This window comes from Aphanomyces invadans (genome assembly GCF_000520115.1).
Source record: "Aphanomyces invadans strain NJM9701 unplaced genomic scaffold supercont1.1, whole genome shotgun sequence".
In the NCBI taxonomy this organism is placed as follows: Eukaryota; Oomycota; class Saprolegniomycetes; order Saprolegniales; family Verrucalvaceae; genus Aphanomyces; species Aphanomyces invadans.
The window spans coordinates 1,288,684-1,312,172 of NW_008580146.1; the positions used below are offsets into that span (position 1 = coordinate 1,288,684).

Consider the following 23,489-nt stretch of genomic DNA (forward strand, 5'->3'; position numbering starts at 1 on the left):
TTAATCGAATATTTTGGTCTCATTCGATACCTGACAAACTTTATGCGTACACCTGTGTGCAAAAGTCGGTGGATGACTGTACTGTAGAAGTCAAAGGATACAATGATGATTAGTTTTTCGGCTTCTTCTTAGGACCATACTTCAACACCTAGCCTTCACGTTGTGGCTGCACCAGAGCTCGTTGGTCACCTTCCATGATTTAACAGTAAGTACGAATCCATCGTACTGTCGTATGCCGTGTCAAACGATTGCGCGCGCATAAAAGCGACAATTTACATTATGGGTTGGGGAGGACTTTTAAAATGTTGCGCTGTATTTGCCCGAGGTGAAAAATCTGTTTTGCTCCATACCAACTTCAGGAATACTATTACTATTAGTATTACTTACTACTAGTAGTATTGACTTACTGTGTGTAAATGGATGCTGTACTCGTAATAGCTGTCCGACTCGAAAAACGCTAGACGCTATGCTCCCCAAAATTTAGATGCGTTTCATGACATTGATCCATCAGAAAGCTATTGAGATTCCAACACCTTGAAAAAAATCTGCTACCAGCTACCACCTTCATGAGCACGACGCCGACTCCAATCCGTCATATTGGATAATGCTACCGAGCCACGAGCAAGGCTATCCTCGTTACTGATATCTTCCAAACCGCCGCCACTCCCGTTCAAACGTTTGTTACGTACGGGTACAGTACTTAAGCTGTACCTCACTTGAAGTGCCACATCCCATGGCCGTTCCAAATCAGGATCCACAAGTCTACCAGCGACGACAGCACGATGACCCCTCACCGCGCTCTACCCTGGCTTGGAGTGCTCTTACTAGTGAAAGTTGCTAGCCTTATCCCTGCATCCATATCCGTAAGTTGGTGGCACACATGCCCATGAAACCGCAATTCACTCGCAATGGTCGAACGGCCGATGAAGCGGAGGCAATGGCCCACCTCGCTAAGAGCAGTTGAAATTTGTATACTACTACGTAGTATAACATTTATGGTATTTAAGTGCCTCATCCCTAAATAAGGTTGGGAGGAATTTGGCGTGATTTGATTGGCCTAATGTTGAAGTTTGATTGGATCGTTTTCGGACACCTATCCCTAAGCAAGAGCAGGATTCATCCATCGGACACTTCCAGACTTCCTCGCCGTCATGCAAGTGGACCACTCGAACCCGATCACGCTCAGCCGCTTCGTCCTTGCGGACAAGTCCATCCAGAAGAACAACGACTTGTGCATCCTCTTCAACTCGATCGAATTGGCCTGTAAGGTCATTTCGAGCGCCGTGCGTCGTGCCGGTAGGAGTTGACATGCCGCGAACAGGCGATACCTTGACCCTCTTCTGCAGGTTTGACTGGGTTGTACGGCTTGGACGGCTCCCAAAATGCCACGGGTGATGAAGTGAAGAAACTCGACATTCTGGCCAACGACATCTTCATCAACTCCCTTAAAACCTCCACCAAGATCGAAGTCATGGTGTCGGAAGAAAACGAAGAGCCGATCTGGGTGAACACCTCGAGCGACAGTATGTCTCGATATCTTCTCGAGTGCTGTCGAATCACAACCCTCGTGATCGTAGCCAAGTTTTGCATCGCTTTTGATCCTCTTGACGGTTCGTCCAATATTGATTGCAACATCTCCACGGGCACGATCTTTGCCATCTACGAAAAGAACGGTTCGACCGGCGGGTAATCTCGATGCTTTCCCCACGCTGATGGGTCTAAATTCCCCCCTACGACAGGCTGAGCGACATTTTGCAACCCGGCAAGTCGTTGGTCGCGGCCGGCTACTGCATGTACGGTAGCTCGACGCAAATGGTGTTAACGTGGGGCAACGGTGTGCACGGCTTCACCTTGGACCCGACCATCGGCTCGTTCATTCTGTCGCATCCCAACATCAAAATTCCCTCCAACCCCAAGACGGTACACATTAAACCTGTTGTCCACGTGTGTAGTCTCATGCTGTGCAGATTTACTCGTGCAACGAAGGCAACCTGTCCTTGTGGGATGCCCAAACCACGCAATTTGTGCACGAGTGCAAGACGGCCGCCAAGCCATACTCGGCTCGTTATGTTGGTAGTATGGTGTCGGACGTACACCGCACGTTGTTGTATGGAGGCATCTTCTTCTACCCCGCGGACAAGAAGGTACTCGACTTCTCACGACTTCTGCCACGGATTCAAATTGTCTTGTAGAGCAAATCTGGCAAGCTCCGATTGCTGTACGAAGCGAACCCGATGTCGTTCATCGTGGAGCAAGCTGGCGGGATTTCGACGACGGGCACCCAGCGCGTGTTGGACTTGATCCCCGTACGTGCACCAACTGTGTAGACTTCTGACCTCACAACACGTGGACGTAGACGTCGATCCACCAACGTTCGCCCATCTTTTTGGGCTGTAAGCGCGACGTGAACCGCATTTTGGAACTCTACGGCCAACCCACCCAATAAATACCAAGTTGTCCTCAGTTCGCATGTTCGTCCAACCAAAAATAGCAGCAACGCAGAACGAGACTAAAATTACCACGCTCTCGCTCGTTACGCTTCATTGTCGCATTCCTTCCGCTACGTGATGGCTCATCATGTTGGCTCGTTGCGCCGTGCCCAAACCGACAGTGTTCTCCGGCACTTCTTTCATGGCCAGCACGCTGCTCCGGTGTCATTCACCGGCGCCGTAGCTTCGATCGCTCCATTAGACCCGAACAACGTGACCCTCGGTGATGTTCAAGTCGAAGTCAGTGCACCTTTGACTCTGCACACGACCTACGACGCTGGAGATTCCGATCTGCGAACCATGTTGGCACAATGTGCTGCTGCTGCGCCGAGCCTTCCTCCACCCTCTCGAGCGCTCGCTGCAATTCTCTTCGAAACTTCTGTGCACCATCTCGTTGAAATGCTCTTCCGCGTCAGCGCCATTCACGCGTGCGAAGCTCTTGCCAAAAACCGACGGAGCCTCGTCCAGACGCTCATCACTCAATTAGATCGCAACGTTGTAGTGGACGCGCCAGACGCGTCCAAACTGCAAACGCAGGTGCACATGCTTACAACTGTGTACAAGAACGAAGTCCAAGTGCTCCGCCGGTCCATCTCTCGGTTCGAAGACGCCAGTCGTGAAGCGCTCAAGCGACGTGGCCAGCTCCATCCTCCAACTCCGACGACGAGCCCCACGTCCGCTCGATCGACACCATCGATAGAAAAGGACGACCTTGAGCTCCACTTTGCCGCCGCACATACGCAACTCGAGCGGGAAGTGTTGGACGTCCTTGAGCCACCAGTGGACGGCGTCCCCGACGAATCGACGCCAAACAACTCGGACATGTTGCAGCTGGCTACCCGCGCTTGTGAACTCGAGTATGCTGTTGGCCACGCCCGACTGTTGCAAGCATTTTTCGACGCCAAAGCAAGCCGCCGCGAGGAGCTCGAGATGGAGCGGCGCCGACGTCTTGTCGTGCTAAAGAACCCCCCGTCGGAGCTGCCCCACTACCTAACTCAGCTTAACACGGAGCTCGACGACCTGTTCGCGGCGTACGCGGAAGGGAAAGCTCGCTTGGAGGCTGCGTTGGACGACGAAGCGAAGCGCCAAGAAGCAACCCTCCTATGTGCCATGTGCTGTGTCCGCGACGACTCTCCATCGTCGTCGACTTTGTCATCGACCATGATACTGCACCCTACGCTCCACTCCACTCGCATCCACGCCAGTCTCTGGTCTAAGCTCCATGCTGTGGAGCGCCTCGTTGCGGTGGAAACGCGGCTTCCACCAACGCTTCATCAGTGGCTTGCACTCAACCATGCTCAAACGTATGTCCCATCGAATGCGGACGCAGTGGGGGCGGCAGTGGCGGCCGCCGTTGCTAAAGAATCGCAGGCGCTCACCCGACAACATGCAGAGCGAATGAGGGCGCTAGAAGAAGCACACGCCATCGAAATGGAGACCATGCGGAATGAACGGCGCCAGCGTCAAGTTCGCGCTGTCTTGCGCAAGTGGACGCAGACCGTTGGCGCCCCTCCCCCGATGCTTGAGCTGGAAGACGACGATGGACCCATTGATCCCGAGGACGAGTTAGGACAGGATCATCAAGCTGAGTTGCTGGCGGTTGTGCGCCTGACTCGAATGGTTGCGCGGCGCAGAGCCAAGGCTGCCAAGCAACGTGCTGTAGCACACGTCGCCCATCTCACGACGCTACAGGCCACACACAAGCAGATGCTGGCGGCTTTAGCCAACGAACTTGACTGTGTGCAATCTCTCGAACATGCTCGACTAATGGAACGAGTCAAGAAGCGCAGAGCAGTTCGCGGCATCTCGCACCAACACCATAGGTCTCGTGAGAAAACACCTGATGCAGCTTCATCGGCCGACGGAATCGCGGCAGAAAAGGAGGCTATCCTCGCCGAGCAAAAGACAGCACTGGCGCAAGTGGAAGCGGTGGCTGCAAAGAAGGCCGTGGACGCAACTGTCGCGGCGTTGGCGACAGAGGCCGTCACGATAGGTCTCGCCGATGATATTGCTGTTGACACCACAATTCGTTCTCAAGCGAACCGGGCATTGCCGTCGGACGACGTGTTTGGCGCACTGGTGAAACGCTTTGCTGAGCTAGATCTTTCTCGTGTACAGTGCTCCATATCTCAGGTCCACGCGGTCGAGAAGGTGCTGCTCCAGATGCGTGCGCGAGTAAAAGACTCGACCAAGAGCAGCACCGTGGCTGGAGGTGGCAAGGCCAAGCTGCCAACGAATGCCCGCAAAAAGGCAGTTGCGTTTCGTTGAATATATTATTCGTTGCTAGTTCCACCGGCGATGCCGTGGATGGGTGTGTACGGTTCATGATCTCGAACTTCCTGAGCCGCTACATGTACACAAGCGGCGTGTAGTACTGCGACGATCTTTCCCGGTGGAGCTGACCGACAACGGCGAACATCAGCCCAACGCCAAGGCACGAATAACCAGCGACGACTCCAACTGTCATGTCGGGCATGTAATGCAGGGCTGTCAACCCAAAGTACATGACCATGATGCCGCTGCCACGGAACGACGCCATCAGACCAAACCATCGAATTGGAGCCTTCATCCCGCCGACCGTTGCGAGAATGAGCAAGGCCGCCAATGTAATGTGGTAAGCGTACAAGCACAAGGGAAATATCGTCGCGCGCAGTTCAAACGTGTACGGGAGAACCGCGAGAAGCCAGACGTGGACGATGACGGTGATGACGGCACACGTCGACGCGAGGAGTTGGTGGGCCAAGTGAAAGCCACCGACACCACCAACGCTGTACCACGTAGCTTCCATCGTCGTTTTACACGATTGAAGGGAATGTAGTAGTGTACCTTTTGGGGTACAGGATGCGTCGTAGTCACTAGGCTCTCTCCCAGGGATTTTAAACACGAAGTAGAGTCGAGGTTATTAAAGCTGTTTACACAAATGCAGAGTAACCAGAGCTGTCCTTTTCACGCCATGCAAGGCCGTACAAGGCGCTGGCAATGCCCACGGCGATGCACATGAAGGTGCCGGTAGTGCCAACAATGTTGTCAACGTGATGGGATACGAGGAGCCCGAGGTAGATGGCGTAGATTCCACTGCCAGTGAAGCTTCCCATCATGCCAAACCACCTAACAGGCAGTGCTGCTCCAAGCGCGGTGGCCAGGAACAGGAGGAACGATAGGGCAAAGAGGCCTCCCAGGAGTAGAATCTGGACGATCGACGATTGCAGAGCATTGGCGTGGAAGTCGAAGGAAGTCGTGGCGACAGCGTAGCCTGCACCGCCAATCCCGACGAGCGCGCACAAGCTCATACAGAGCTGATGGAAGGTATGGATGCCTCCCATGGCGATGTCGTTGACTGTGAATGGCGATGTCGTTGACTGTGAATGTGCAAGTGACGGACGACCCTTGCGCTCTCTGGCGTGTTTTGCAAATCGACGTGTCAAGCTCGTGATTGGCTGAATCGAAGGAGCTGCACAATACCAATTTCTAACCTAAAAATGAACGTATCATGTGTCTCAATTTATGTTGCCTTGAGTCGATTAAATTGAAACTCATATGCTAATGAAATGTAACATTAGATCATTTTAGAAATGGTGAACACTTGACAGTATAAAATGAGCGAGTCGGAAAAGGGTCGTCGCCGTCGCCATTGTCTCTATCAACATGGGAACTGAGGGAGCGGCGCGGGCGGCGTTTGACGAGAACTTGCACCTTCAAGCACGTGTGGATGCTCAGGAGATGGAGATCGAAGAGCTTCTCATGGAGCAGACTCGTTTGAAGCGCAAGGAAATGCGGGCATTGTACCGCCAGCGCATGGTGTCCCGCCACCCAGCAGTGGTCTTGGAAGAGCCGCCGACCACCGACGAAACGTTTGACTTTGACCGCCGCGAAATGCAGATTATTCTGATGGAAGATGCGTACGATGCCATGCTTCGCATGGTCGACAGCGCCATGAACGATGTGTCTGAAGACGACGTGGACCTCGTCGACGAATACCACGACCTGTACAGGTTTCACCGGCAATGGCATCCTCATCCAAATTCCGACACCCCAATAAAGGTCCAGAATGTTTCCATGCTCGACGAGCCGTGGAAGAGTCTCCTCGATGCATACGCGAACGGGAACCCCAACAAATTCAAGTACTTGTCGTCCTGGATCCGCTACATGCTCCTCGGCGGAACTGTTGGGCCGACTGCGACCGCGCAGTTCCCTGCTGGAGTTGAGCTCTCATTTTTGTCGAGGGAAGTCATCGAAGGCTTTTCCAGGATCTTGGTTCCAGCACTCCAGGAACACAGACCTGACCTAAACGTGCATGTATTCTCGAAGACGGTCGTTGACTGCACGTTGCGAATCGTCGTCATGCCAAAGAATCGATCGAAAGGGAAAGACATGTCGTCCGAACATCACGCCGTGCGCCCACCCCGTGATCGGCAATGAAAATAGGTCCGTTGAAGTAGGTCGACGCTGAAGCGAGTGAATGATGGGGTGATTAAGTTATAAACTATCAAGATGAAATTGTTCGATCCCTTCGCACTTAATCATACAGCCCTTCTTCCCTGCACGGCACTCTCCATGACACGTCGTCGCGTGCTGCCGTCGCCGCCGCTCTCTTCCATCACACGGCGACGGGGTGTTGCAATACCATTTTTAAACCAATCAGGGTCCTTAAAAAGCATGAAGTACCTCTGATTGGTAAAAATACTTTGTCCATTTTGTTTTCTTCCGTCACGGCAGTCAGTTCATACCAACATGGAAGGAGTCAAGGTAATGAATGACCAGTGGTGCCGATGACGGCGACGATGGATGGAATGGTGATGCATGGTACATAGGTCTTCATTCCAGATAAAGAGCACGTGTGGCTTCCTGCCTCCGTGAAGAGCATCGAAGGGTCCCTGGTTACAGTCAAGATCGAGGATATCGAGACAGGCGTGGCGGTGCCGAACATGTCCATGGGTGCATCCCTTGTGGGCAAAGTTGTGTCTGTGGACCTGTCAAAGCCCGATATCGTCAATGTTATCCAAGCACGAACGGTCAAATCCTCGACGACAAACACGACGATCAGCTTGCCCCTACAGAACAAGGTGACGTCCAAAACGCACGGGTTCGAAGACATGATATCCGTCGACCACTTGCACGAAGGCGCGATCTTGTACAACCTTCGCCAACGCTTCTTCAGCCACCTTCCATGTATGTTCTTCCGTCTACTCTTCCCTTGCTCATTCATGTCCTAGACACATACACGGGCAAGATCTGCATTGCTGTGAACCCGTACCAATGGCTCAGTCTGTACAGCCCCGACACGATGCAGATGTACATGGACGGTTCCAGAGAAAACAAGGCGCCTCACGTGTACGCTGTCTCGATGGAGTCGTTTTTTCACATGCGGACGCACACAATTAACCAGTCGATTCTCGTGAGCGGCGAGTCGGGCGCCGGCAAGACCGAGACGACCAAAATCATGATGAACCACGTCGCAACGTTGTCTTCTTCCACGGAAGGTTCAGATGCGGCGCAATCGTCCATCATCCACCGCATCATCCAATCGAATCCGCTACTCGAATCATTTGGGAACGCCGCCACGACGCGCAACGACAACTCGTCTCGCTTTGGCAAGTTCACGGAGCTACAGTTCAACCCTCGAGGCCACCTCATGGGCGCACGTGCGCACACGTACCTGCTCGAGAAGAGTCGCGTGTGCCACCAAGCTCCAGGCGAGCGAACGTTTCACATTTTCTACCAAGTGCTCGCCGAAGCCGCAGCATTACCGCAATTGCACCTTAAGTCGTCGCATCAATACCGCTACGTCCAACAGGACAAACTGATCGAGTTGGAACACACGTGGAGCGACACGAAGGAGGGACTGACAATCGTTGGCATTGCCGACTCGATGCAACTCGACTTGTTGCGGGTGCTCGCTGCCATCTTACATTTGGGCGAGTCAGATTTCGAGATGGTCCAAGGAGACGTCGACTCCTCCCAGGTCAAAGACAAGACTGCGCTGACGACCGCTGCAGACCTTTTGGGCCTTCCGTTCACCAATTTGGAGAAGGTACTCACGTTCCGCAGCGTCATCGTTGGTCGCGAAGTTATTTCGAAACCCATGACAGTCGACCAAGCCCGCGACTGCCGCGACGCTGTCGCCAAATCCCTATACTCGTCCATGTTTACGTGGCTCGTGGACCAAATCAACGCCGCGATTGGGGTCTCCCACTTCTCGCACTTCATCGGGATCCTCGACATCTTTGGGTTTGAAGCTTTCGAGCACAACTCGTTCGAGCAGCTATGTATCAATTACGCCAACGAAAAACTCCAGCAAAAGTTTGTGCAAGACGTGCTTAAGACGGTTCAGGCCGAGTACGAAGAGGAGGGAATTTCGTGGCACCATGTCAACTTTGCCGATAACCAGGACGTGTTGGACCTGATTGAAGGTCGTCTCGGCGTGCTCAGTCTGCTCAATGAAGAGAGCAGTCTCGCCACCGGTACGGACGCATCCTTCGCCCACAAGTTGTCAGCGGTCATGGCCAACCACGCGCGCTTCGAAACTCCACGCCTGCACTCGTCCGCGTTTATCATTTTGCACTACGCGGGCAAAGTGCTGTATGACACGAACGGTTTTCTCGACAAGCATCGTGATGCCCTTTTGCCCGACATCAAGAAAGTCCTTGGGGAAAGTTCAGTGGATCTCGTACGGACCATGTTCCCCACCGAGACGACCCATCGATCGCTCCATCGCCAGTCGTCATCGTTGACTGCGAATCACCACTCGAAGCACCGGCCAGGAGTTGCCGCGACTCGTGCTGTCACAGTTGGCAGTCAATTTAAGGAATCTCTCGCCCGCCTCATGGACAAAATTTCCCACACGAACGTGCATTACGTGCGCTGTATCAAACCCAATTCGGTCAAGTCGGTAAGAGCTATTTCGTTGAACGAGATGGTTGGATTTTTATGTGCTATTGCCATAGCCGAATGTGTTTCATCATGAGTCGATCGTGGACCAGCTTCGATGCGCGGGTGTAATCGAAGCCATTCGCGTCAGTCGATCAGCGTACCCGAGCCGTCTACCCCACGTCGACTGCATAAAACGGTATGCAATTTTGGCGCCTCCTGCGCTCGCGAGTCGGTTGTTGGCAGAAATCGACTTTGTCGCTGAACCCAAGGCCCAATGCGGCGACCTCATGGCCCACTTGTTTCCGAATGGCCACGTCGTGGATTACCAAGTTGGGCTTAGTCGAGTATACTTTCGAGAGAGTATTTTGGACGATCTTGACAAACGCCGCGGCTTTGCCCTGCGACGGTTTGCCATTCGCATCCAAACCCGAGTCAAGATGTTCCTGGCCCGAAAGCACTTCCTCAACCAACGCAAGGCCATCATACTCGTCCAAACGCGCGTGCGGGGATTCGTCCAGCGGTCCAAGTACCGTCGAGTGCTCCGTGGGGTCGTAAAACTTCAGGCGCTCGTACGCGGCCGCGGTGCTCGCAAGGTGGTCCACCAACTGCGCCGCGTCCTTGCTGCCACGCGGTTTCAATCGGTGGTGCGTATGCACCGCCAACGAAAGCAATATTTGCGCACGAATGCGTCGATCTCGATCATCCAATCGTTCTGGCGGAACACGTACATTCGCCGCAAGTTACTGAAGCGAATGGCACAGGAGAAGCAACAAAGGGCTTTAGGGTCCAAGGTGCTGCATCTGCAGACTCAATTGGGTGGTGGGTCGTCGACTCACCAGGCTAGCGCGTTGGGCAGCCACAGCGGCCACCCGTCGAGTCCACCACAAAGTGCGACGAATCGCGCAAGTATCACGACCCGTCTTTTCGACGAATCGTCGCAGGTACTAGGCACACTCGTAGCTGAAAACGAAGCGTTGCGGGAGCGTGTGGCGCGACAGGAGAGCGAAATCAATGCGTTGAAAGAAGAAAACAGAAAAATGAAGGAAGCACTCCAAGCCAAGGAAGTCGAAGACAAGGTCAAAAACCTGTCCCAAAAGTCACAGGAAGCGTCTCAAGTCGCGTACTTGTCGCTTCTGGAGGAAGAGTATGAGAAGCTACGTGGATTTGTCTGTCACTTGTTCGACCTCCCGGCAGACGTCGGACTCGTGCGCGCGCAGTCGTCTCAAAAAGAATTGACCGCTCCAAACGACAGTACAATGAAACCAACCAATGGCACAGGTGCTGCACCGCCGATGGCTGACATGACCGCCGCCAAACACGACGCGTACACGCTGCTCCATCGCAGCGCTACCCGCATCCAGCGATTGAGGTCGAAAGAAGGCACCAACCCCAAACGTGGCAGCGCTCGTCGGGTCAAGGATTACTGGGATGAAATCAAAACAACGGCCCCACCGTTGCCGTACACGCTCGGGTCGACCCCATGGAAGCGCTTACTTACGGACTGGGCACAAGGCAATCCAAAGAAACTCGAGTACATGAATCGATGGCTGCAAAACGTGCTTGAAGGCGGCGATGTCGAACATGGTGGTTTCCCGCTTGGTGTGGAGCTCAAGTCCGTAACTCCCATGATGTTGGAAGGGTTCATTCAGCTCGTGATCCCCAAGTTGGCCGAGCGGCAGGATGTAAAAGTGCACGTTCACACAAAGGAATTTATCGGGACGAGTATGCGCATTACGTTGGAGGTCAAGGAAGGCGTGCCGAAGATGACGCGGATGCCGTTGAAGGAGCATACAGTCCCCCAAGCCGCGAAACCTCGCGAGTCCACTGCGGGGTTGGACCAGTGGGGCCGTAACTCGATTATGTCAGTGCGCGAAACGAACATCAGCAACTTCAGCTTTGCTAGCAATGCCAGTACGGCCGATAGTCGCGCAAGTGGTGTCAAGAGTCCATCGCCGCACCCGAGTCGAACCTAATCGAGTTCTTTTTGTTCCATGCGGCCGTTCGTCGAGGGTTGCTTCTGCTACATGTCCAATTTTCAGAGCATCGTGCGATCCCTCTACACGCATGAGGACGTCAGGTTCGTTTTCGGGGTTGCTTGCCAAAGCAAAAAGCCCAAGATGATAGATTGGAAGTATAAATTAAACTCCCGCGGCGGCGGCGGCAAGTATGGCTTTTTTTATCTGCTTGAGCCAATCCCACACTTCGTGAACGTGAGGGCGGCGGTCGGGGTCGTGGCTCAGGCACCGGGACGCAACGTCGACAATACACGACGGGCATTTGTGGGTGAAGGACGGCCGGAGGTCTCCCGCCACAACGAGCATCGCAATGCGTGTCTTTGCCGTGTGAACGTCCATGGGTTCTCGAAACTCGGGGAAAATCTGGTCTAAGTTGGAGTACGGCACCTCCGCCGTGTCCATCTCGGACATGAGAACGCCGAGCGAATAAATGTCGGCCTTTTCCGAGTAATAAATCTACGACCAGCGTGTTAACGTCCAGGATAACAACGCTTCCGACGTACCCCCTTGAGAACTTCTGGCGCGATCCAGGCGACCGTCCCGATCTCTGCTGTCATCGTGTCTTCAGAAGTTTCCCGCGACACGCCAAAATCGGTGAGTTTGGCGACTCCAACTCCATTCAGCAACACATTTTTCGTCTTCAGGTCGCGATGGATAATAGGCGGGTCCATCGAGTGGAGGTACATGAGAGCCTCCACGACGTCGCAAAGCATAGTGAATTTCGACACGGGAAGGGTCTGGCCTTGGTCCACCCACGTCATGGGGCTCTGCTTCGGGTCCAAACTCAGCATCGAGTTGTTAAAGCTGGACTGGGAAAACATGGAAAGGCCCTTGACGGCGCGGATACGGACATGAACTTGCTTTGAAATGTTCCAGCCAAAGAGCGGTGCCGCCTGCATGTAGTTCCACAGGTCCCCGTGCTCCATGTACTCGGTCAGGGCGCACAGATTTTGCAGCGTAGTCCACGAGAACCCGATGAACTTGACAATGTTCTTGTGGTACAACCGCGCGCTGAGTCGAATTTCCTCCATAAAGTCCTCGACAGAGTGTACTTCGCTCGCCTTCTCCGGCAACATCCTCTTCATGGCGACCGAAATGGGTGACGTGATGATCGGATATGCTGGGCTAGGATGCAGCGTCGCCAAATACACGATGCCAAACCCGCCGCGTGCAAGGACATGGTGCCGCTCAATGGATGGCGCAGGGATGTGAAATGGCGCATACATCTCATCAAACCGGACGTCGCTGTCGAGTTGGGCAGCGTCCACGACGCCGTAGTACTTGTGGTCGACTTCTTCGTACCTATGTCCATGTGTAAGCCACGCACATGATGCAATGCTGGGGAGCTGACCAGTTGGGAGAGAGCCGCGCCCGCCGCCGCTGAATGCAGATCGCGAGGAGAAGGAGCGTGATGAGCGCCAAAGCCACGGACACAACGACCATCGAAGCCCCCGATTTAGACGAGTCCACAGACGACGGCGATGGCGCGACGCAAATGGGATAAATGTCCCACAGCTTTTCGAGCTTAAACGACGGCGGACACTTGGATGTCTCCAAGGATTTAGATGCAAATGGGGTCGACGCGTCGCAAACTGAAGCAGTCGGCGAGTCGCCCACCATGTGTGGCTGCGTCAGCTTCTGAAGCACGTCGAACGCCGCCGACGAGGCCAAGATGATCGAGATGTTGTTGCCTCCGAGACACAGCGCTGTGAGCGACGACGGCAGCGTCGTCAGGTTGACTTGGGTCAACGAGTTGTTTTGGAGATTCCTACAACGACGAAAATGAGGCAGCGATTCACCATGACAGTGGCTCGAACAATGATTGCAAGTGGGACGGCCACACGGGGGGGAGGTCCGAGATGCGGTTGTTGGCAAGCGAGCTACGAGCACAGTCAGTGAACGTAGTTTGCTTCACTTGTGCAGGTCCGAGCGTACAGCGTTTTAACATTTGGGATGCCTTGCCAGGGAGTGCCAATAGACTTAATGGAATTGGTGTCGAGGATGAGCGACGACAGTGCTTTGAGCGTGAGTTGCGGGACGGCCGTGAATTCGTTCGACTTGACCTGCCTGTATAGAGATGAGGTGCACAACCGTGAAATAAACGGGGACGCACAACACTGCAAGAGACGGCGCCGTGATGTTGGCCAAGTCGGTCAGCTTGTTCTTGTCGGCAATCCTACGCAACAGCAAAGGTCCTCATGGGGCGATGGACGAGGCGGTCCGTACAAGGCCATGAGGCGGAAGGGGAACGTTGTGTCGGAGAGTGAAGTGAGCGCGTTGTTGGATACGTCCCTGGGTGACGATGCGCAGTGAGCAGATGACCAGTCGGATGAACGCAGACGTACAGAGTTGTCGCGGGGATGTCTGCGCCAGACGGCGAGTACGCCAACGTCTTGTTCATCGAGACAAGTCCAATGTTGTTGAGGAATCTAGGCAGACGCGCATGATGATGAATGGGTTAAGAGCACACGCTCGATTGACTTACATGGAAACCTCAGTCGTAGGTAGGCCTTCGACGTGCGCAATCGGCATCGTTTTCTTCACGTCCACGAGGGTTAAGTCATCCTGGGTCGTGTTTTGAGCCGAGTAAATCTTTCCGCTTGTAACAAGGCAATACGGGGGCGGGGTAGTAAAGGCCTTCTTGAGTAAGGCAATCGACTCAGCAGAACACAGGCTCTCGCATCGTGCGGTCAGCATCGGCAGTCCCAGAGTCGGGACGAAGGCTCGGTTGACGTCGCATGCAGGTTTGTCGAAATTGGCCTGGCCCGCAACCATGGCGACCACCATCGCGGCCATCCACACGAGCCCTCGCACCATCGTTCGTCTTGCCCGCATACAATTGTGGGCCGAGTCACTCTGCCATCGAAGCGTGTAGCGTGGGACCCTGCCAACTGCCTTCGGGCTGGCTTTTCGTAGTCAAATATCTCACCACATACACAACAAAAACAACTCATACACAATATGGGTGGCAAGCAACAATAGGGGAATATCTCACCAACTTGCGATCCCACGTTCCGAGACATTTCCGTGGACAGGCGCCTGCCGCCAGTCGGCAAACTCGTCCGTTTTTGTCGGTGGAATGGGCAATTTTACCCGCTTTTGTCACTGAATCCGGATGATCGCCTCGACCTTGACGTGGCGAGGTAGGCTGGGGCGTTGGCACTGGCTCCCTTGGCGATCGGTCATGCGTGCCTCGTTCATGGGTGGCGAGCGCTGGATGGTAACAGTGTTTCTGTACCTGTCCTGGATGGGACCACTGCGGACCGCGCGGCCGGACATGCCGCGGCGTCCAACCAGCCCGACAGACAACCCGTTCCAACCGTTCATCTTCGTACCCTCGCTCACACCGATCGACCTCGATTCCAAGCCGTACGAGCTGTGGACGCTCACGACCAACTGCGGGTCGGACTACATTATTTCATACAGGAGGATTGCCACCTCGTCGCGGTTTAGCCCTGGCGAAAACTACTACAACGCTCTGTGTGTGCGCACAAGGTCGAATGGGACGCTGTATGCGATCAACTTCACGACCACGCCGCTCGAAACGTCCATCTTGAACGACCGCTTGGGCAATCCCCCCGTAGAGTACCTCGAAGATCTGCCCGCAAACGCCACGACCAAGTACGTTCAACTCGTCGTGATGGCTGTCTTGACGTGGCGGCTCCCCGTAGCATCTATCAGAACCTCGGGTTCGTCGCCATGTCGAACGACCTCAGCATCAACTCGTACTTTGGCGTGAGCCAAGCCGCGACCTTGTAACTTTCGCCGTCCATGGATACGACTCACGCACGATCGCGTAGAAATCTCAAGAACAACTCGCTTGTCGACATCTCCAACACGATTCTCCCGAGGGGGCTCAAGACCTTGTACAGTGCATGGCGTTGAAAGGACTTGATCCTGGTCTCATCCAGATGTCTGCGCTCTAGCATTGTCGACGAAAACCGCCTCGTAGCCTTTTCAAACTTGACCGCTCCAGCCCTGACCACGCTGTACGTTTCAGCGTTGCCCGTCGTCGGGTGATCGAACCAAGCTCTCGTCTCATGGACCGCTTCCCAGATCGTTGAAGTCGAATCGCATCACTCAACTCCCGTCGCTGGCCAACCATGCTTCCCTCGCCCGCCTTGACATTGACTCGAACCACCTCACTACCCTCTCCGATGTTGGCTGGAACAACACCCCCAGCCTCTCCTTCCTGTACTCTGGCACGTCGCAGTCGAGACGCTCATGCAATGCCATAGGTCCGCCTCACACAACCAGATTGCAGAATGGCCGGCAACGTGGCCGGCTTCGCTCATTGAATTGTACAAGAAGTCATGGCACTCCTGAGCTCACGATGCATTTTGACGTAGGAATCTGCAGCATAATCGACTGACCACCGTGATGGCGAACTTTCCCGCAACGCTAAGGACGCTGTGCCTCGAAGGCAACCCCATCCGCTCGTTCTCAGCGTCTCCGTCCCAGTTTTCTCTCCTTGTCGGACTCGCCAACATGACTTGCCGACCGCCCACAACCACGCCAGCCTTGCCTGTGTCGGCGGTGCTACCTCTCGGAGAGCCATGGGCGCCGAACTGTTCTGCCGGCGTCGCCGTGCAACTTCTTTGGGACAAGTACCCCGTGTGTATCATTGTCGAGACGACGCTGCCGACGGAAGGACTGTCGTCCATAGCGATCGCAATGATCCTTGTGGCTACGTTCGTGGTCGTGCTGGCCGTTGGGTGCTGGATCCGCCAGCGACGTGCACTGAAGAAGGCCAAGAACCAGCGGTGGTTTGAAGAGATCGACAACAACTACTACGGCCTCGTTGATGCAGGCAAACTCGTGCACGACATCCGGTTCGACCCGTCGCTCGCGGGGTTTTTTGTCCCGGCGCACTGCATTGAGCGCCATGACCTTCTCGCGCGTGGGGGATACGGCATGGTGCATCTCGCAACTGTCACAAAGATGTCGCCATCCTTGGCCCCAACGACGACGACTGTCGCGATGAAGCGAATGCTGCCGGAGAAGGCGGCGAATGCGCAGTGCGTGGAAGACTTCATGGAAGAAATCCGGCTGTGTTCGCGCTTGCATCACAAGAACATTGTTCAGTTTGTCGGGTTTGCTTGGACAACGCTGCAAAACCTGAGCTCTCTCACAGAGTTCATGGAGCACGGCGACCTGTGGACCTTCCTCACGCGGGACACTGGGTTCGCGTGGCATGTCGATTCATCATCGGCCGCACCGTTCAAGCCTGGCCCTCCTCGCCACAAACTACTGCATGGATTTGCACCGCCGTCCATGGGGAGCAACCAAAGTCTTACCAGCACCGAGCCGACCGACGTCGACAGTGGCGTGATCGACACTGACCACGACATTTTGATCCTGGAAGCGCCGACCCCCGTCTCGAAGCTGTCCGTGTTGTGTGATGTCGTCGAGGGCCTTACCTACCTCCACTCGATCGCACCGCCCATCATCCATCGCGACCTCAAGGCGAAGAACGTCCTGTTGGATGCCGACTACACGGCAAAGTTGACGGACTTTGGGGTGTCGCGCGAGACGTGCGACATGACGATGACAGCGGAAGTCGGCACCGTCGCATGGATTGCGCCAGAGGTGCTCAAGGGGGTACGTCATTTCCTTCGGATGTGTTGTGCATCCATCGTCTCCCCACAGCCCGAAGGGTGGGAGATCACTCTGACGTTTGTGGGTGCATGATGCGTAGGTTTACTACTCGGAAAAGGCCGATGTGTACTCGCTTGGCGTGCTCATGGCGGAATTGGACACGGCGGAAGTGCCCTACTCGAACTTGGACTTTGTTTACTCGTGCCGAGACTTGATAGACGTGAATGTGGTGCGCACCCGGCTCGCGATGCTGGTCGTGGCGGGAGACATCCGACCGGCGTTTACGAAGGAGTGCCCGCCCTGTTTGATGGACCTGGCGATCCAGTGCTTAAGCTACCACCCCGAAGACCGTCCCCGCATTCAGGACATCCATGCGTACCTTCAACAACTCAAGGTGCAGCAAGGCCACTACCTCCAACGACCTCATGCGGCGTCGACATCGACCTACGTGATGTCGTCGTCGGCGGGCATGAACAGCTCCAGGTCGTTCCACCACACAGGCAATATCGGGATGACCACAACATCGTCGGACGGGCCGGCGCGAGTCGACCTGTAGCTTCTCCTTAATGTGTCCTGTTTGACTTATAAACCTATGACGTTTCTGAATCGAGGTCGCTCGCAGTGTACCAACGAATGAGTCGGTCGTACTTGCTTGGAGCATTGTCAGGCTCGACGTGGACCTGGTGGCACCGGACGCAAGGATTGCATTTGGTCTTTGATCATGTCGGTCGCGACCTCGCTCAAGTGCTTCTTGATGTGGTCCAGCACGACTTTCTAAGCATCCATCAGGCGTCGAAATCTCGTCAACAAACAATTGGGATGCGATGGGAACATGAGGGATGGACAAACGAGGGCGGCGCCGTCGTACCTTCAGCTTCTCGTCGAGGCGAAGTAGAGCTTGGAACACGTGGGTTTGATTGCATGGCTCTCCCTGGAGCTTGGCGTAGACGAGCGTGAGGACGTCGCAGAGAGACACGACCAAGAGGCAATAGTCCAAGGGAAATGCCTGCCAATGAGGTGAGGGATGACGGTAACACGAGTTGGGAAAGGGTACGATGTGGGGCGTGACGAGGCGCTGATATACAGGTTTATTGTTCCACTTGCGCACGACGGTGCGATACGGCTCTGCATGCGCGATGTCATCAGCGGAGGATGTGCGTGGCCGCTCGTAGAATGGCACTTTGGTGGCGACGGTGACGAGTTTCTACAAGGATGGATGCAATGGATGCATCACCATCAATTCCGGCGGACGTTCGAACCATGTTTTGGATGCTGGGGGCTGAAAAGTAGAAGTCTAGCTCGTCCATCAGCTGGCAACCGTCAAAGATAAGTTGCGATGACGAGCATGCTGTCGCTAGGAGTCGGCCAAGGCTGAGACCCAAGTAGTACAGTTGCTCGCATCTGCATGGATTGCACGTCAGCACACAACAATATACTGGCTAGCATGCACCGCTTCTCGTGGTTTTCGGGGCCAAGTGCGGTGGATAAGTTAAGGCTCGTTTCGTGCAGCCGAGCAATGTTGAGCTATCCGTGTATCGTGAGGATAATATCAACAGAGACGTGGGTTGTCTGTTGTACAAAGTAACTGTCATGGGGATCGGCATGCAGACTTCGCAGGTATGCATAATCGTGCTTGCGCAACTGCGTAAGATTCGCAAGGACGTTCCTGCGCTGTTGGGTTGCCAGTCGGCTCAGCACTTCCAGGTCCGTCGATTGCACGTCGATCGCATCCGCTTGCATGATTGTTGCCGACACAGCGTGATGAAGATTTGACGCAACCGGATGTTCTCGGACCTTTTAAATTGACCCCAGTGTTACAAAATCGAAGGTACTTATTTGCCTATTAAATACGAAGAAGACGCTTATCCGGTGGATCTGGTGGATTTGATTGGCCAGCTACGTTTATATTATTGTATATAGGTTCTGTAACAATTTGTAAAGATTTTTCCTAATCTTTTTACTGCGTAAAATCATTGCAGTTTTTTTCATGAGAATATCGATTCTACTTGAAATTCCTATAGAAGGGACTAGTAGGAGTATAAAAATGCAACAATAAACCAACTTTACAGCAGTTCCCGTTCAAGATTCTTCATACAAATATGCAGTCAAACCGAATGCGTGCACCTACACTCAAAACAGTGGCGGCGTCATTTCGAATTCCTGAGACTGCGCAACCGGGACGAGCCCACTTCCTTACCGCATCGTCCACGATCAACATGGCCCAACCCCTGTCTCCTTCGAGCATTGCAAGTGATCTCTCATTCGTGGAGCATGAAGACTATCTCTCGTCCGACTGCTTTTCGGAACCTGGATCCGAAGGTCCCATCAGCCATGTGATTGGTTTGGGTCAACCGGTGGCACCTCTTGGTCGCCCCACCATCAAGCTGCCGAAGTTGAATCCAACGCATATTAACATCGCGCGGGAACGGCAGATTGCTCTCAACATGATCGGATCGGCCCAACAGAGGATGGTGCCGTCGTACATTGCAAACAAGCCGCCGCCCATTGGCAAACGCAGCCAGAATCGGTGAGCACTCGTAAACTCAAATCGTCATCTTTGTGTGAACGAATCTGGACAGATATTTCAACGACCACCACTTTGGTAACCGCGCCGCGACGGCGACGTTGGAGGAGTTAATGGAGCACATGAACGTGTCTGTGGATTGGAAGAGCAACTTTGAAGAGTTGGCGCGCCCTGAAAACCAAGAGCTCGCAGAGGCATTTCGCAACGTCAAGGAGCCAACCCATGCACGCACCAACGCCAAGCAAAACGGAACCCATCGCGCCAAACCCGCCACTGACTGGACTGGTGCCATTCCCTTCGATCCTGACTCTTTTCGATACTCATGTTGTTTCCACAGAGGCGGACGACATGTTTACGCGCGTTGATAAGCGAGCGCGCTCGATCCTTCTTTCGTCCTTTGTATCAATGCAAGAGTTCATTGAAGCCGTGGAAAGCTTCGTCGTACATTTCGTTCAGGTTCCGTCCACATGAGGGAATTCTTCGACGCGTGTGATCGACACTCGATAGTGGAATGAGGTCCAGTCAGCCAACGTGCTTTCGCCAAGGCTTACCAGCTGGCTCGCGGCACCCATGACGATTGATATTGTGACACCAATGGTGCGCGATGCGAAGGCGGCCGGTACCCGGTCCAAGCCAGCCAAGCACTCCGAGACAGTATTGGTCGTCCCGCTGCTCGAGTCTCCCTTCCATCGCCTCCTTATTCATGCCACGTGCCAGTTCTACGGCCTCAACTCCAAAAGTACGGATGTCTCTCGCGATGCAGATAAGTTTTGACGAGTCTTGTCTAGGTCATTTCGACGCGACTCTCAAGTACAAAATCATGCGAATTCGCCGACCATCCAAGCGCCATCGCCACCCAGGCATTTCTGTATCGATGTCAGCGTTTCTGAAGCACTGCCGTGGGTTGCTTCCGCCCGCACTCGTCGTCGACAACCAACTCGACGAAAGCGCTCCCCCGTCGTCTGAACTGGACGAGATCGACGACAACGGGTTCTGCCTCGTTGGCTCCAGTGAAGCCATCGCAGTATAGTCACATCTATGAATGCACATGGGAGCGCATGGTTTGTCGGCTGCATCACAACCACGGTTGAAGACCAACAGTCATTTTAGCCGTTGATCTCCGTCGTCGTCCTGTTCATGCGCGATGAGGAGTTCTCGATATGCAGACATGCTGTACTGTTGCTTGGATGCCATGAACTCGTGGCTCCTTGCAGACTTTCGTTTTGTCGTCGGGGCGTCGCGCGAGATCTACATTTGCAGAGAAACTGCACAGTCCCGAGTATATTCAAGTGACGTCGGCCCCATGTCGGGTGATTCCGGTCACGCTGCGCCAGAATCGCCCATTCTTCATCACCCTGGTCGTTATCAACTTGCACAATGTTCCATCCATCATGGAATGGCCGCGAGAGCGTCATCGTTTTCGGCGCTATCCAAGGTCCGTAATACTTTGAGGCTGTCCACAACTTGCTTGAGGACATCGGGATGGACCTGGGCCATCTTTTCAAACTCTTGCAACGAAATTTGCCCGTCTCCATCCACATCAAACGACTACACGTCTCATTGGGATCATAAGAACATCCGAACGTCGCAAACGCAGGACATGGCCTACCTGGACCAATGCGTCCACTGCCGCCGAGTCTTGTTGCAGCCCAGACATGGCTCGCGTCATCCGGAGCATGGCTTTCAGCTCAGTTTTGGATAAGTGGCCGCTGCCGTCCGAGTCGTACAGGTGAAACGCAAGGCGGTACAAGTGCGTGGGGGTCACCGAGTCCTGCTGCGCTTGGTTCAGAGTCGACAAGCCCATGCAGAGCTCTCGAAAGTCCACTTGGCCGTCTTCGTCCTGGTCCAGCAATTGGAACAACCTCGCAACAAACTCGGGCTCTTCATCAAAGCGCGCCGTGAGTTCCTCCAAGCTGATCTTGCCGTCGCCGTTTGTGTCGGCTGCGGCGAAGTGGCCCACAAGCGCCGCAATTGCATCATCCGTGAGGTGTGTAAGCTGAAATATCTCGCCAACGTCCGTGACCGGCGCCACGTTCTGGAGCCCGTACGACCCTACTTGGCACAACAGCCGCACGTCTTCGAACGTGTGGTTGGTGCACTTGGCATTCATCGGCTTGGCCATGTATTGTCGCACATTCTCGGCAAAAAGATCGGGGGACGACTGCTCGGTCGGTGAGGGTTCGTATGCTGGTAGAAACGTCACTTCCATCGGCATGTACACCTGGCACAGCATCCTGAAGAGGAGGTAGCCAGCAGACACTCCCGGAGGCCAGCTAATGTCAAAATAGCGGAACGGGTACTTGAGAAGCACTAGAGGATGCAGATATGAGTCATGGATGGCTCGGCTTTACGGTGACGAACCTGGTTGCACAGGGAGACCGGCGGCAAAAGCACCCTTCTTGAACTTGGTCAAGTAATCCTGACTAGATGTTGTGCCTTCTGGAAAGATTAACAGAGGAGGGAAACGTGTGTCCTTCATATGGTCGTGGATGTCTGTGAACGCCTTCTTGCGCCCCGCGGCGGACTTGCGGTCAATCAGAACAGGATCCATCGCACGGAGCACCGGGCCGATGATCGGGGCGTTGCCCATGTCCCCTCGAACAGCCACACTGCAAGAGTAAACCCGACGGTGAGAGCACTACAGGATGATGGAGCGGCGTACCTGGGAAAACAGTGCGCGGCAAAGAAGAGGCCGTCGATAAAACCGATGTGGTTGGCGACAATCAATTGCGTCAGGACTTTGCGAGGGCTGGATTTCGGAGGGTGGGTAACTTTGATATAGTAAAAGCCAAACACAAACAAGATCGCGCGGATGAACCATCGAATGGGGTACACGATGCATCGCCGCCATCGCGCCATGGGGACAAGGTGGCCGTCCTTATCTTGATGCGAATGGCCCAGCGTTCCAACGAACGCAAGAAACACAATTGGTACCAAAAGCACCATAACCAAGAGCATGCGAATGACGGGAACGAGAAGCACGCACATGACGACCGTCTTGACCCGTTCGTACATGGACATCGTCGGCGTCTGGTACACAAACGGATTGAACCCACGTTTTGAGTCGGCGTGAGGGAAGTCGAGAAGATGTCGGAGGCTCAGCATACGAGAGCCTGCGCGGCGCGGCTTCTCCAACGTGGACGACTTGACTTGGATCGTGGCTGGTGGCGCCGCCATGGTTCCGTACTTGGTCGCTTCGCCAGTTTCAGCCATCTCATTCGACAACTGGGGAGGCACCGACCTTCGTATCCATGGGGGGTATACAAAGAAATGACCTGATTTCGACCACCCCCTACACGCCACCCTCATGAATTTCAAGACAAACAAGACTTTTTGGGTACCCCCGTCAAAATTCGCATACCCCCTACAAGTTGAGGATCGGATTGTTGAAACGTCGTGAGGAGTCACGCACGAGCAATGCACGAAAAATCCGCGCGCAAAGATGGGGTGGACATCGCATCGATGCAGAGAAGGTCCCATGAGGCCCATGCAACACCGATCTATTCTGTCTCCCCTCAAACGCGCTCGCCTTGGGAGTGCAATGACTCGGACAAAATTCAAATTTTTCATGGCTTCAGCGTTTCCGGATGCGACAATTGCGAATTCCGTGGCACTTGCAAGTTGGCAAGAGCCTTACTACTAGTAGTTCTGATGGGGCAAGGACCGACACTTCGATGTTAATGGAAGAACTGATGGACTCTCAGGAAGAGGAGTGTGACCTTTTGATTCAAACTTCATTGACTATGAAGTCTTCAGATGCTTTAGTGTCCTCACGGGAGGCGATCGACAAGGAAAGTTTGCACATTCGAGTCTGGGCCGCCTTTCTAGTACTGCTAAAAGTATCTTCCCTACACCTAGTACTACTGTCTCTGGGCCCGTTAGAATTTGAATACAAATTTCCACACGAAAAATCAGGTGTCCGGATAATGTACCTTTTTTTCAAAGTGAAGCACGCCACTTGTCGCACCCTCCATTACGCATTTGCGCCTTGGT

At 54.2% G+C, this 23,489-nt stretch overlaps 11 protein-coding genes across 17 annotated transcripts; 6 read left to right on the forward strand and 5 right to left on the reverse strand.

The window, feature by feature from the left end:
* Positions 1-1,136: 1,136 nt before the first annotated feature.
* H310_00370 lies at positions 1,137-2,540 on the forward strand. Of its 2 annotated transcripts, XM_008863136.1 has the most exons (7): positions 1,137-1,296; positions 1,347-1,523; positions 1,578-1,686; positions 1,740-1,920; positions 1,968-2,144; positions 2,193-2,306; positions 2,357-2,540. In XM_008863136.1, the coding sequence occupies exons 1-7, from the start codon at positions 1,152-1,154 to the stop codon at positions 2,444-2,446; spliced, it is 993 nt and encodes a 330-aa protein (XP_008861358.1). In that variant the 5' UTR covers positions 1,137-1,151; the 3' UTR covers positions 2,447-2,540. The 2 variants fall into 2 exon arrangements, with proteins under 2 accessions (XP_008861358.1, XP_008861359.1); XM_008863137.1 differs by having other exon boundaries at positions 1,968-2,306.
* A 10-nt stretch (positions 2,541-2,550) lies between these two features.
* H310_00371 lies at positions 2,551-5,322 on the forward strand. Of its 2 annotated transcripts, XM_008863139.1 has the most exons (2): positions 2,551-4,312; positions 4,366-5,322. In XM_008863139.1, exons 1-2 carry the CDS (start codon positions 2,568-2,570, stop codon positions 4,493-4,495), a joined length of 1,875 nt encoding a protein of 624 aa, XP_008861361.1. In that variant the 5' UTR covers positions 2,551-2,567; the 3' UTR covers positions 4,496-5,322. The 2 variants fall into 2 exon arrangements, with proteins under 2 accessions (XP_008861361.1, XP_008861360.1); XM_008863138.1 differs by having other exon boundaries at positions 2,551-5,322.
* On the reverse strand, positions 2,554-5,298 carry H310_00372 (hypothetical protein). The gene has a single exon (XM_008863140.1). The coding sequence runs from the start codon at positions 5,275-5,277 to the stop codon at positions 4,837-4,839; it is 441 nt and encodes a 146-aa protein (XP_008861362.1). The 5' UTR covers positions 5,278-5,298; the 3' UTR covers positions 2,554-4,836.
* Positions 5,323-5,369: 47 nt separating the features above from the next.
* Positions 5,370-5,900, reverse strand: H310_00373 (hypothetical protein). Its single transcript, XM_008863141.1, has one exon. The coding sequence runs from the start codon at positions 5,810-5,812 to the stop codon at positions 5,402-5,404; it is 411 nt and encodes a 136-aa protein (XP_008861363.1). The 5' UTR covers positions 5,813-5,900; the 3' UTR covers positions 5,370-5,401.
* Positions 5,901-6,106: 206 nt separating this feature from the next.
* Positions 6,107-6,996, forward strand: H310_00374 (hypothetical protein). The gene has a single exon (XM_008863142.1). The coding sequence runs from the start codon at positions 6,135-6,137 to the stop codon at positions 6,906-6,908; it is 774 nt and encodes a 257-aa protein (XP_008861364.1). The 5' UTR covers positions 6,107-6,134; the 3' UTR covers positions 6,909-6,996.
* Positions 6,997-7,198: 202 nt separating this feature from the next.
* Positions 7,199-11,432, forward strand: H310_00375 (hypothetical protein). The gene is made up of 4 exons (XM_008863143.1): positions 7,199-7,235; positions 7,301-7,658; positions 7,703-9,378; positions 9,434-11,432. Exons 1-4 carry the CDS (start codon positions 7,221-7,223, stop codon positions 11,330-11,332), a joined length of 3,948 nt encoding a protein of 1,315 aa, XP_008861365.1. The 5' UTR covers positions 7,199-7,220; the 3' UTR covers positions 11,333-11,432.
* H310_00376 (TKL protein kinase) lies at positions 11,424-14,248 on the reverse strand. Its single transcript, XM_008863144.1, has 9 exons — positions 13,860-14,248; positions 13,720-13,803; positions 13,601-13,666; positions 13,488-13,550; positions 13,310-13,441; positions 13,192-13,254; positions 12,726-13,142; positions 11,878-12,676; positions 11,424-11,830 (listed from the first exon to the last, which is right to left on the reverse strand). Exons 1-9 carry the CDS (start codon positions 14,207-14,209, stop codon positions 11,498-11,500), a joined length of 2,307 nt encoding a protein of 768 aa, XP_008861366.1. The 5' UTR covers positions 14,210-14,248; the 3' UTR covers positions 11,424-11,497.
* A 238-nt stretch (positions 14,249-14,486) lies between these two features.
* On the forward strand, positions 14,487-17,578 carry H310_00377. Of its 2 annotated transcripts, XM_008863145.1 has the most exons (8): positions 14,529-14,995; positions 15,046-15,129; positions 15,175-15,240; positions 15,301-15,363; positions 15,431-15,568; positions 15,613-15,675; positions 15,724-16,975; positions 17,073-17,578. In XM_008863145.1, the coding sequence occupies exons 1-8, from the start codon at positions 14,559-14,561 to the stop codon at positions 17,526-17,528; spliced, it is 2,559 nt and encodes an 852-aa protein (XP_008861367.1). In that variant the 5' UTR covers positions 14,529-14,558; the 3' UTR covers positions 17,529-17,578. The 2 variants fall into 2 exon arrangements, with proteins under 2 accessions (XP_008861368.1, XP_008861367.1); XM_008863146.1 differs by having other exon boundaries at positions 14,487-14,995; positions 15,724-17,578.
* H310_00378 (hypothetical protein) lies at positions 17,024-18,731 on the reverse strand. 4 transcript variants are annotated; one of them, XM_008863148.1, is made up of 8 exons: positions 18,551-18,731; positions 18,423-18,496; positions 18,232-18,373; positions 18,027-18,176; positions 17,841-17,978; positions 17,621-17,746; positions 17,352-17,562; positions 17,024-17,285 (listed from the first exon to the last, which is right to left on the reverse strand). In XM_008863148.1, the coding sequence occupies exons 1-6, from the start codon at positions 18,710-18,712 to the stop codon at positions 17,636-17,638; spliced, it is 777 nt and encodes a 258-aa protein (XP_008861370.1). In that variant the 5' UTR covers positions 18,713-18,731; the 3' UTR covers positions 17,024-17,285; positions 17,352-17,562; positions 17,621-17,635. The 4 variants fall into 4 exon arrangements, with proteins under 4 accessions (XP_008861370.1, XP_008861371.1, XP_008861372.1 ...); XM_008863149.1 differs by having other exon boundaries at positions 17,024-17,562; XM_008863150.1 differs by having other exon boundaries at positions 17,352-17,746.
* A 387-nt stretch (positions 18,732-19,118) lies between these two features.
* Positions 19,119-20,686, forward strand: H310_00379 (hypothetical protein). Its single transcript, XM_008863151.1, has 5 exons — positions 19,119-19,499; positions 19,552-19,781; positions 19,834-19,952; positions 20,004-20,235; positions 20,285-20,686. The coding sequence occupies exons 1-5, from the start codon at positions 19,189-19,191 to the stop codon at positions 20,524-20,526; spliced, it is 1,134 nt and encodes a 377-aa protein (XP_008861373.1). The 5' UTR covers positions 19,119-19,188; the 3' UTR covers positions 20,527-20,686.
* On the reverse strand, positions 19,930-22,738 carry H310_00380 (hypothetical protein). The gene is made up of 4 exons (XM_008863152.1): positions 22,159-22,738; positions 21,858-22,105; positions 21,106-21,806; positions 19,930-21,044 (listed from the first exon to the last, which is right to left on the reverse strand). Exons 1-4 carry the CDS (start codon positions 22,707-22,709, stop codon positions 20,886-20,888), a joined length of 1,659 nt encoding a protein of 552 aa, XP_008861374.1. The 5' UTR covers positions 22,710-22,738; the 3' UTR covers positions 19,930-20,885.
* Between the last annotated feature and the right edge of the window lie 751 nt (positions 22,739-23,489).

Coding starts and splice junctions, on each gene's coding strand:
- H310_00370 (XM_008863136.1), top strand. CDS start 1,152: ATGCAAGTGGACCACTCGAACCCGATCACGCTCAGCCGCTTCGTCCTT. Junction 1,297..1,346: donor GAGCGCCGTGCGTCGTGCCG/GTAGGAGTTGAC, acceptor CCTCTTCTGCAG/GTTTGACTGGGTTGTACGGC. Junction 1,687..1,739: donor AAGAACGGTTCGACCGGCGG/GTAATCTCGATG, acceptor CCCCTACGACAG/GCTGAGCGACATTTTGCAAC.
- H310_00371 (XM_008863138.1), top strand. CDS start 2,568: ATGGCTCATCATGTTGGCTCGTTGCGCCGTGCCCAAACCGACAGTGTT.
- H310_00372 (XM_008863140.1), bottom strand. CDS start 5,277: ATGGAAGCTACGTGGTACAGCGTTGGTGGTGTCGGTGGCTTTCACTTG.
- H310_00373 (XM_008863141.1), bottom strand. CDS start 5,812: ATGGGAGGCATCCATACCTTCCATCAGCTCTGTATGAGCTTGTGCGCG.
- H310_00374 (XM_008863142.1), top strand. CDS start 6,135: ATGGGAACTGAGGGAGCGGCGCGGGCGGCGTTTGACGAGAACTTGCAC.
- H310_00375 (XM_008863143.1), top strand. Junction 7,659..7,702: donor CTTCTTCAGCCACCTTCCAT/GTATGTTCTTCC, acceptor TTCATGTCCTAG/ACACATACACGGGCAAGATC. Junction 9,379..9,433: donor AACCCAATTCGGTCAAGTCG/GTAAGAGCTATT, acceptor CTATTGCCATAG/CCGAATGTGTTTCATCATGA.
- H310_00376 (XM_008863144.1), bottom strand. CDS start 14,209: ATGCGGGCAAGACGAACGATGGTGCGAGGGCTCGTGTGGATGGCCGCG. Junction 13,804..13,859: donor CCTACGACTGAGGTTTCCAT/GTAAGTCAATCG, acceptor GCGTCTGCCTAG/ATTCCTCAACAACATTGGAC. Junction 13,143..13,191: donor CCGTCCCACTTGCAATCATT/GTTCGAGCCACT, acceptor TCGTCGTTGTAG/GAATCTCCAAAACAACTCGT.
- H310_00377 (XM_008863145.1), top strand. CDS start 14,559: ATGCGTGCCTCGTTCATGGGTGGCGAGCGCTGGATGGTAACAGTGTTT. Junction 15,130..15,174: donor GTGAGCCAAGCCGCGACCTT/GTAACTTTCGCC, acceptor ACGATCGCGTAG/AAATCTCAAGAACAACTCGC. Junction 16,976..17,072: donor CGCCAGAGGTGCTCAAGGGG/GTACGTCATTTC, acceptor CATGATGCGTAG/GTTTACTACTCGGAAAAGGC.
- H310_00378 (XM_008863148.1), bottom strand. CDS start 18,712: ATGCAAGCGGATGCGATCGACGTGCAATCGACGGACCTGGAAGTGCTG. Junction 18,497..18,550: donor ATCCCCATGACAGTTACTTT/GTACAACAGACA, acceptor ATACACGGATAG/CTCAACATTGCTCGGCTGCA. Junction 18,177..18,231: donor CCCCCAGCATCCAAAACATG/GTTCGAACGTCC, acceptor CCATCCTTGTAG/AAACTCGTCACCGTCGCCAC.
- H310_00379 (XM_008863151.1), top strand. CDS start 19,189: ATGGCCCAACCCCTGTCTCCTTCGAGCATTGCAAGTGATCTCTCATTC. Junction 19,782..19,833: donor ACCCGCCACTGACTGGACTG/GTGCCATTCCCT, acceptor TTGTTTCCACAG/AGGCGGACGACATGTTTACG. Junction 20,236..20,284: donor CTACGGCCTCAACTCCAAAA/GTACGGATGTCT, acceptor AGTCTTGTCTAG/GTCATTTCGACGCGACTCTC.
- H310_00380 (XM_008863152.1), bottom strand. CDS start 22,709: ATGGCTGAAACTGGCGAAGCGACCAAGTACGGAACCATGGCGGCGCCA. Junction 21,807..21,857: donor CGGTCTCCCTGTGCAACCAG/GTTCGTCACCGT, acceptor TGCATCCTCTAG/TGCTTCTCAAGTACCCGTTC. Junction 21,045..21,105: donor CAGTGGACGCATTGGTCCAG/GTAGGCCATGTC, acceptor TGAGACGTGTAG/TCGTTTGATGTGGATGGAGA.